We start from the raw sequence: 9326 nt of genomic DNA on the forward strand, positions 1-9326 counted from the left end.
AGGCATAATGAAATAAAATAACACGGATGATACAGCAGGCGTCATTTTGCAGGAGAGCGGGGCTTGTTGGGTTGAGACCCACTCCTGGACGCAGGCTGGGCTCGCCAGCTGGCGCATTCTGGGACGAAGGACACACCTGCCACCGGACAGCGGCAGAATGACGTAACTGTTGGGAAGCAGACGCCGAGGTTCTCCACGCACCTGTTAATCACGTGAGACGTGATGGAGATGCTCACACGAGAGCTGTTAGCAAGTCAGTTAAAGGAGCCTTTTCGATCTCTTTTAGGATGGGAAATGGGGAAAATCGTTTGCTTTTTGTTAATCCTCCCCCCAGCCCTCCCCGCTGCCCAGGGAACAGCACGTTTTATTCCTACGTCCGTCAGATGCTGGGAGGGCCAGGCTTCCTGCGGCATGGGCACCTGGAAGTTGGCGTCATGTGTTAAATCCGGGATCGACTGTGTCACAGGTGGACGATAACGATGACGGGATGACGGTTGGGCCGTACTCGACGCTGCTCCTCGACGCCGTCCCCACGTTCGCTCCTTCCGGGATGTGTTTACCACTGGGCAGCACGGCCTCTGTGAAGGGCGTGACGCCTCCCACAAGGCGGCTGACTTTCGTCTTCCATTACTGCAACGCACGGCTTTCACGTTAGTGGACGATTTGTTCAGTTTTCTCAGCGGCCTTGAAGGTGAAAGGTGTTGGGTACAACGATGAGCGACAGGCCAGTGGGAACGCCTGACTGATCCGTCCCGTTCTCTCTCCCTGGGGTGCACCGCCAAGTGTCTGGCTGAGACTCGAGTGAGGCCGGATGCCCGTCTCCAGGTCCCGGAGGGCATCTGGGATGCGGGTGTCCGGGGTGGCACGCTGCGGGCCACCTGGGGTGGCTGTGCTCCTGCGGACGGCCTGCTGGGCACTGTGTCCCCAGACCCATGGAGAGGAGCCTTCGCCGGGTTAAGATTCACCATTATGACCTCTCTCTGCATTTTGCCTCTTTTTTAAAATTCTGAGAAAATGTCGTCTCTTTCTTTAAAAGACTGGCCTCTGCAGCTGTTTGGGTTTCTGTTGTGAAAACCAGAAACGATTTTGTCTGTCTCAGCAGCTGGAAAGTTTAGGGCCAGGGCTGTTTTCCGAGCTTTACTTGCTGACTGCCTGAGATCACATGTTTCCGCACTTAAATGTTAAATGTGTTCTGTAAAGACCGTATTTTATGGGCCTCTTCATGCCCTTTTATAAGAAAATGGAAGATAAATTTCAAGAATTAAAAAGTTACAAGCGACTATAGATCATGTGCTTGAGCATACTGTATTATCTCCTACTAGATGTTAAAGAGATTTAACAGCTGTTGTTACAATGGATTTGGTAACTATATGCTAGTTTTCCTTTCATCGTAAAGAACGAGATCAGTGATTATTACATCAAGTATTTATTATGTCCTTCAAACGTTGGCCGGCAAGTTATCTATGACCATACCTATTCAACACAGCCGCTGAAAGAATTTAGCTATCTGATCTGGCTCTGCTTCATTAGTTCACTGAGTACTACACTCATGGAGTCCTTCTACCTTCCCAAGTTACATTTTTAAAACAAGAAATTATGCTGACTTAAAAAAAACTAAATCATAAAAATACTGTGTACAGGTTTTCCTATCTCCTGGATATTATGTACTTGTTAAAAACAGTGATGTAAGAATCATTTTGAAGGAGAATTATATGTCTATCATTTAAGGTCAGTTTCCACTAATCTGAGAAAACACAGATGTGATACTTAAAACAATTAACGAAATCCAGTGAAACTTAAAATTTCTCATTTCATTGAGAATTTACTACCAAAAAATATAGAAAATGAGAATTTATCTCGTTTGAACGGCGTGTATTAGTTGTAATTCATACATGAATTCCTTTTCCATATACATCTTAAGATCCGAAACCTCAGTGCCATAAATAACATGATTGAAGAATCATGTAACAATGCATATTTTAATATGAGATCTGTGTAGTGATTTAGAACAATAAATATCACACAGTGAAAAAATTTATTATAAGCCAAACGCAACAACGAAAGGAAACCAAAAGCTACGTACACATTATCAAGGTCTTCACAATAAATTATAGTGGGTGCTTCCAGCAGAGCTACTAATGCGAACACCGAAAGAAATCTGTCACGTCGGCCTTTCATCGTGATTTAATAAAGTTTGTACAGTATCAAATAATATCAAAAGTCTAAAAAAACACAATGAGTTTTTATATCATGTTTATAAATTATTGTTTACATACCATAAAAAAAATAAGGTCAAAAGTGCAGTTTAAAAAAAAGTGAAAGTAGTTTTTCTTGGTAAGAACTAGAAAAATGCGTTGTCCCAGGTAAGAAGCGATCCGAAGGCCTGCGCAGGTTTAGAGGGCTTCCTGTAACTCTCGCGACCCTGGCTGCCACGCGCTGCGAGGTGACCTAAGACAGAGGCAGCTCGATACCCTTTCTGCAGAAATGACGGGGGACACGTCCGGCGGAGAGAAACACTGGGGACAGACATAATTACAGGCCTCCCCCAAAACGGACTCGACGACTCTGCTCGCGGAAGTGAATGATGAGCCGTCGTCGAACGGGACCAGGTTTGGGACGTTTCAAAGCATTTCCAGAAGGTTTCATCTTTTTTCAAGGTGTTAGTCAAACGGGCCATGGTAGAGACATCCCAGAATTATGACATTTTCTAGCATAATAGAACTAAGACGAAATAGACTTAAAGGTGATAAAGCATCTGCTTCTCACCGAAAATAAAGACGGAGGATTCAGTAATTAAAAGGCGACGGTATCGAGGCCGCTCAGGAAGCAGCAGGTGGACGGGCCGCAGCTCTGGGTCTTTGCTGGCGCTGACCGCGGTGATTGTGACGCTCTGACAAATTCTAGAACAAACGCCCACTGTGGACATACATGTGGCACATGACCCACGTATGTTAATGCAGGAAATGGCAAAACGACTGGCTCACAGGACGAATGAAATTCAAAGGAAAAATAAAAGTGGATGCAAAGGGCCATCTTATCTTTAAACGTACTGTGGGACGGAAATATCGACAGAGCCGTGTCTCAGTCGTGAGCAGGTTCCTGTCGCTGAAAGGACAGGTAGCCCGAGCCTGGCTCCCCACCTCCGCCTCCCACCTCAGATGCGGAAACTGGCGCTTCATTCCTCAGACACCGGGCGAAGATGCTCGCCGGTGACACGGTGACACGGGGCGGGGGGCGGAGGGGAGCGAGTTCCTTGGTGGCTGCGACAGAAATCAACCGCCTGAGGCCACACAACCTTGGTCACGGCAGGTGGCCGGGAAGTGACAGCCCCGGCTTTGACAGGAGGGGGGGCTGGCAGCTGGAGACGGCGGGGGTGCTCTGTGGGCTGCGCAGTGGCTAGTGTCCCCCGGCAGGGGACCGTCAGAAATCGATGGATATGGAGGCCTGCGCCGGCTCGCCGCGGGCCCTGGCGTACATGTCGCAGGGCATCTCCTCCATCACCCTGTCCTCCAGCGCCTGCTCGGGGCCCTCGGGCGCCTGCTTGAACGTGTAGCTGCTCTTTTTGAAGGTGCTGTTGAAAGTCTTCATCGGCTGCGGCTGAGCGAAATCGTTCCGGAAGGGGAGGTCCACGGAGCTGAGGTTGGTCCTGCTGGGCTTGACGCTGGCGGCCTGCGAGCCGCAGTGGTGATCGTGGACGCACCGGGAGGTGGCGGACGCGTGGCGCATCTGCTGGTAGCTGTCCAGCTCCTCCGACAGGTCGGCCAGGTCCGCAGACACCTCCTTGTCCCTCAGAGAAAACAGCTCGTAGTGAGGCGGGTCGAACACCTCCTGGAACCCGGTCTTGTTGAAGGCCGTTTTGCAGGCCACTACCTTTTTCCGCGGCTGCTTCACCTGCACCAGGACGGAGATGACGAGGAGGACCAGGACGACCCCCGAGGTGATGCCAATGACCGTGCCGTGCGTTTTGGTGACCTGTTCGAACAGTCCTGCCGTTTTCTTCTCTGCAGAAAGAGAAGGAGAGACGGTGAGGCTTTCGGGATCCACCCGCGAGTCCCGTCGCAAACCGCGAGGTGTCTTTTGGGTGAAGCGCATCACGGATAGTACGATTTAAAATTAGGTTTTAAAACGAAAAATACTATAATCCTATTTGGATTTCTGGTTAAACTAACCGATCCGAACCTAGCTAGACAGGTTACAAGGCAGAAGAGGACGTGGTTCTTTACTTAGGAGGCACGCGAGTGCCGAGCGCATACAATTTGCCAATTTGCCAAGCAACGTCAGTGTGTGGATACAGAAAATGCCAGAACGAATGCTCCTGTTCCGCCCCGTTGGGCTCCGAGCCACGGAAGGTCTGAGTATAGCCCATGGTAGGTCTGAGTCTGTCCCACGGTATTTCTGCTGATGACCGCCGCGCAAAGGACCAAGCTTGGGCATGCTGTCCTGGCCTACCGGCTTTGAACTGATGACCTGAAAATACTCCATGTCAAGTACTTAAGCCAGCCACGCCAGGTGACATTAACTTCATGGTGAGAGGTCTATCGAACCCTTGGAGAGTCAGAGGCAGACGAACTCTAGTACCAAGACGATGATCTGATAACCTGACCACTACCACAGCCCTATTTATCTTTGCGGGAGAATATACTGGAAGCGAAATGTGGGGCATTTATATTGAGAATGCTTTATATAGTAAGATGGAACCCATCAGTTGGTTTTTATTAAATGGTATTTCCGTGTAATTAAAAAATAACAATATTCTAGGTCACTTTCTCAATTATTTTGAGAATGAGGTATCTTTATAATACAAACGACTAAGAAAATGAGGGCAAGAAAGATCACGATGAACTTCTGAACCACTTAAGGTAGAAAACGTAGTAAAAAAAAAAAAAACAGCTGAAAACATATTTTTCTTTGCTTTTGCCACATCCAGAGGTCTGCGATCCAGTTAAGAGAACATTTACGTTACGTGTCTCCACGTCTGCCGAAGTAGCTCTGGGAGGCACAGGGGTAGAGAAAGGGGTCGTTTGAAGTCTTTCCTCATGAAAGGCGATGGCCAGCCCTCGCCCAGGCCGGCCCTCGCCGGGGACTCACCTCTGCAGTGATTCTCATCCCAAGGGTATGCGCAGTTTTGAACGCCATTGCAGACTAAGGAATTGTTGATGCACATGTTGCTGTGGCAAAAGAAGGTGCCGCCCGTGCAGGGAGCTGCAGGAGAAAAGAAGACTTTGTTGCTCAGGCCGGAAACGTGGACGGCGAACCCTCCCCGATTTAGTTTACAGCCGGCACGAAGCCGACGGCTGGCCTCGAAGGCCTCCCCGCGAGCACACTCTGTATGAGCCACGCGCACGGCGTGACGGAGGCCGGGATTCTGACGCGGGCCCGTGTGCGTTTTTACCGGCACTGGGGACCCGAAGTTCATCTTCGACGCAATGACAGAGAAGATGAACGGAAAACATTTCCCAAGGTCCTTACGGAGCTCGGACACGGCCCGGTCCAGCTGCCTCAAACTGTTGCAGGAAAGGCTGGTCAGACCGTGGAGACGCCGAACCCCTGCGCCCGGCTGGGGGGATGCTAAACGGGGTGGCCGCTGGGGACAGCGCGGCAGGTCCCCTGTGATGAGCCTGCCATGCGGTCCAGCAACCCGCCCCCAGGTCTACACCCAAGGGGACGGAGAGCAGGGGCTCAGATGCACGCAGCCAGCGTGCGCGGCGGCGTCTTCAGAGCCGGCGGCGGGCACGGCCACATCGCGGTGCGTGCAGACAACGGAGCATCGCCCAGACTTCACACTCCCCGTGCGACTCCGATCCACGCTACGACACCAACGGACCCTGAGGACGCCGTGCTAAGCGAGACCCGCGAGGCGCCGGAGGACGAGTTCCGCCGGTCCACTTACACGGGGCGCCCGGGGAGCGAGACTCCGAGACAGAGCCAGGCTGCGGGTCGGTGTCTAGCGAGGACAGAGCCTCTGTCTGGGACCCCGAGAACGTTCCGGAGCCGGACGCGCGGTGTGACGGTTGTACACTGTGGACGTACAGAATCCACCGACGCGCACACTCAAAATAGTTGGAACGGCAAGTTTCATGTTACGTGGATTTTACCACAAGTAAAAACGATCCATTCTTTGGAATTTCAAACTAAATTTTAAAATAAGGACACGTGCAGTGTGCGCCACCCAGTCTTGTACTCTGTGTAAGCGGGTCCTTGGCCTGACACGCCCCCTCCCCTCCCTGCCCGGCGACCACCTGCTCCTCCCCTGGGCAGCCTGTGACTCCCGCGTGTCCCTGTCACACGCTGTGTTCTGTTCGGCACCTCGTGTACGTGCAGACGTGGCCTCCTAGACTACAACCCAGTGCGCCTGCTTCTGTTAGCCAGCGGGTCCTGGTCGGACACGGAAGTGCCACCGTAGCATGGCACGTGTCTCAGAGTAAGGACACGTAGAACCTGAGTCAGCAAGTGGGATGGCTTGTGCCCCCCCAGAGGAGGGGACAGGAACCCCGCAAACAACTAGCCACTCAACTCCCGAGAATATAATCCAACGAAATGTATTTACCACCTAAAAGATTCCACATTTTTTACTTTCAGAAAATACGTTTCATCAAGGAAGAACTAAATATCATTCTATATTACATTAACAGATCTCAACTATCTTTTAGTATTTTCTTTTAAATATTTCACTATGATAGTTTTTTTGGCTAAATATTATCTTCCTTTTAGTAAATATAAAATGAACCTCATTGAAATAATAGCCATAAATTTAGTGTTTCTTTCCCTCCCCGCCCCCGAGTCAGTCACAGGTGCCCTGGAACCCGCCGACCCCCCGACCCGCGTCAGGAAGGACACCCCAGTGGGGTCTCTGCCTGTCTGGCCCCTGCAGTTCTCTCCCCAACTCTGAAGATGGACTGGAAAACAGGTGTTATTTATTGAGTCTCCAGAAAACCCCCCAAAATAATCTGACAGGTGTAGGTCAACAGAGAACATCCGACATTGCTTTGCTGTTGAAGAGAAGCACGGTCCCCCTTAAGGCAGAACCCCCAAAGGCAGCGCTTACCCAGGCTGCACTGCAGTGGGTTTGCGGCCTACGCTAACTGTGAGGAGCCTGCGTCTGTTCCCCCCACTGCAAGCCAGGTGGAGTGGAGCCATGACGTCTCCACGCTGAACTCTGAAGCGGCTTATCTCCTGCGTACTTCCCCACACGGTTCAGGTGTAACTGCCCCGAGGTGACTCTAAGGACTGAAGATTTGAAAATAGCCAAGAACGGGAAGAACGGGGGAATGAGCGCCACCAGGCAGAAGCGGGGAGGCACCTCTGGGCCTCGGCATCCTCTCCGTGAGTGGGAGGCTGCAGGCGTCTCGGACTCCTGGTTCTAACGCCTGACGAAACCGTGACCTGGGCCTCCCAGCCATGCTGGTACTTCTGTTAATCTAAGTGCAACAAAGGTATCTAACGACTGGGAGGTTTACGCAACACACTGCTGACCTGTCAAAAGTGTATCATTTAAACGAGTAAGGTAAGTACTACGTGATTCTCAAATGCTTGATGGTTTCCGAGCTCGTTAAGGTTAAATATATTCCATTAGATTAAGGGCAGAAAAGCCAAGGCAGGCGGGTGATGGTATTTCATTTAAGCACAACATTAGCTCGTGTGCCCACACGCTGTATTACACACACGCGTGCACTTTAAATGTAACACATGGCCGAGGGAACACATGATGATTTTTGAACTCATTTCTAAAACCTGGAGTTTGGTTTTTTTTGTTTATATACCATAATTCTGTTACGCACTATATCATATTACATGTTGAATTCTAATTGAACCTATTTTATCTAGTTCGCAAATAGGGGTCCAGAAAAGAGAAGCTAATTTCAAGACAGGCTGAGTGGGGTGATAAATAGCATGGAGGCTTCTAGGTATTGATTGTTCTGAGCTAGACTATCATTAGCTCTTAAAGTTTATCCACAGCACATTATGTGACTGCGTTTTGATGGCTCTTTATAGCTTCAAAAGTGGCAAAAAAAAAAAGAGACAGGTTTTCTGCTCGGTGTTCCCCATCGAGTAGCGGGGTGGGAAGTACCCTCCATTCAACAAGGTTTTTACAATGGCTCTCCACATTATCTAAAGCAATTAGAAAACAGCACTGTTTTCTAGAAATACGTTTCATCTGTAATTACGAATGTACTAAGCTTTATGGATTGTCAATGGATAAGCGCAGCTGTTTACCATGTGGATCAAAGTTTCAGTTATTGACGTGGGATGCTCATGACGTGCGTCACTTCAAAGTTATAGGAAGGGACAAAGTTAGTAGCAAAAATGAGGCCAGTTACGAACTATTCTCGCCATGTAGCCTGAGGACTTTATACGTCCACCTTTTACTTATTGCCTGGTCATGGCGTGGAGAGGCGGGTGTGTGTGTGTGTGCGGGTGTGCGGGTGTGTGTGTGTGTGTGTGTGTGTGTGTGTGTGTGTGTGTGTGTGTGTGTGTGTGTGTGTGTGTCAGAATTCCGGCTTCAGTTCTGATGAGATGTGGCAGGGTGGCTGAAAGATGGCTCTGTCCCTCAGCTGAGCCTGCAGGCACCATGTCACTGAAAACCACATCATGTATTTATTCTAACAAAACATCTGCTGCTGTGTTCACAGTTCTAGTCCTAGAAAATTCCCTAAAACGACACCCTTTCTGAGAGCTGGCGCCGGGGAAGGAGCCGCACACAGCTCGCCGGCTACGCCATCTCACTCGCTTTGGCCAAGTTGTGCTGTTTCGGTCACAGCTGCAGCCTGGAGCGGGCAGGTACGAAGCGCCCGTCCTGCAGAGCTAGTCCATTTACATAAACCTCTCCTGAAATACCGATCGGGGATGGGTTCCCAGCACTTACAAATCACGAGCAGCTTAAAAAACAAAGTAGTTCAACAATCTGAATTAATGATAAGCATGGAAAGGTAGTGTTTGCCTCTCTCAAATTTGTCAAAAGGAGATTTTCAAACTGGGACTTTCGTTTTATACTAACTTATAAAATGTGATCAGTGATCTTCGATGTTGCTCTGATTGTTTTGGGGTGCCATGGACTGTGTCCGCAGAAGACAGTGCACTTAGTCGATAAATGTGTGTGTTCTGACTGCTCCACCGACTGGCCGTTCCCCGTCTCTCCTCTCCTGGGTCCTCCCTGGTGCCTGGGACAATGACAGTGCTGAAATCAGGCCAGAGAATAACACTGCGGCAGCCTCCAGGTGTTGGAGTGACAGGAAGAGTCGCCGTCTCTCACCTGGACTCAAAAGCCAGGGTGGCCACGCTCAGCATGGCCGCGGGCAGCCGAGACAGGCCGGCAGCGGGGCCTCGGC

General features: G+C 50.2%; 1 protein-coding gene across 2 annotated transcripts in view; it reads right to left on the bottom strand.

Moving 5' to 3' along the window:
• Positions 1–1410: 1410 nt before the first annotated feature.
• Positions 1411–9326, bottom strand: part of NETO2 (neuropilin and tolloid like 2) — a 23992-nt gene continuing 16076 nt past the window's right edge. For both annotated transcript variants that reach the window (XM_025044622.1, XM_025044623.1), the window contains 2 exons: positions 5089–5202; positions 1411–4001 (listed from right to left, as the gene is read on the bottom strand). In XM_025044622.1, the coding sequence (XP_024900390.1) occupies positions 3421–4001; positions 5089–5202 (695 nt within the window). In that variant the 3' untranslated portion in view covers positions 1411–3420. The remainder of the gene's footprint in view (positions 4002–5088; positions 5203–9326) is intronic.

This window comes from Pteropus alecto, unplaced genomic scaffold (assembly GCF_000325575.1).
Source record: "Pteropus alecto unplaced genomic scaffold, ASM32557v1 scaffold123, whole genome shotgun sequence".
Taxonomy (NCBI): domain Eukaryota; kingdom Metazoa; phylum Chordata; class Mammalia; order Chiroptera; family Pteropodidae; genus Pteropus; species Pteropus alecto.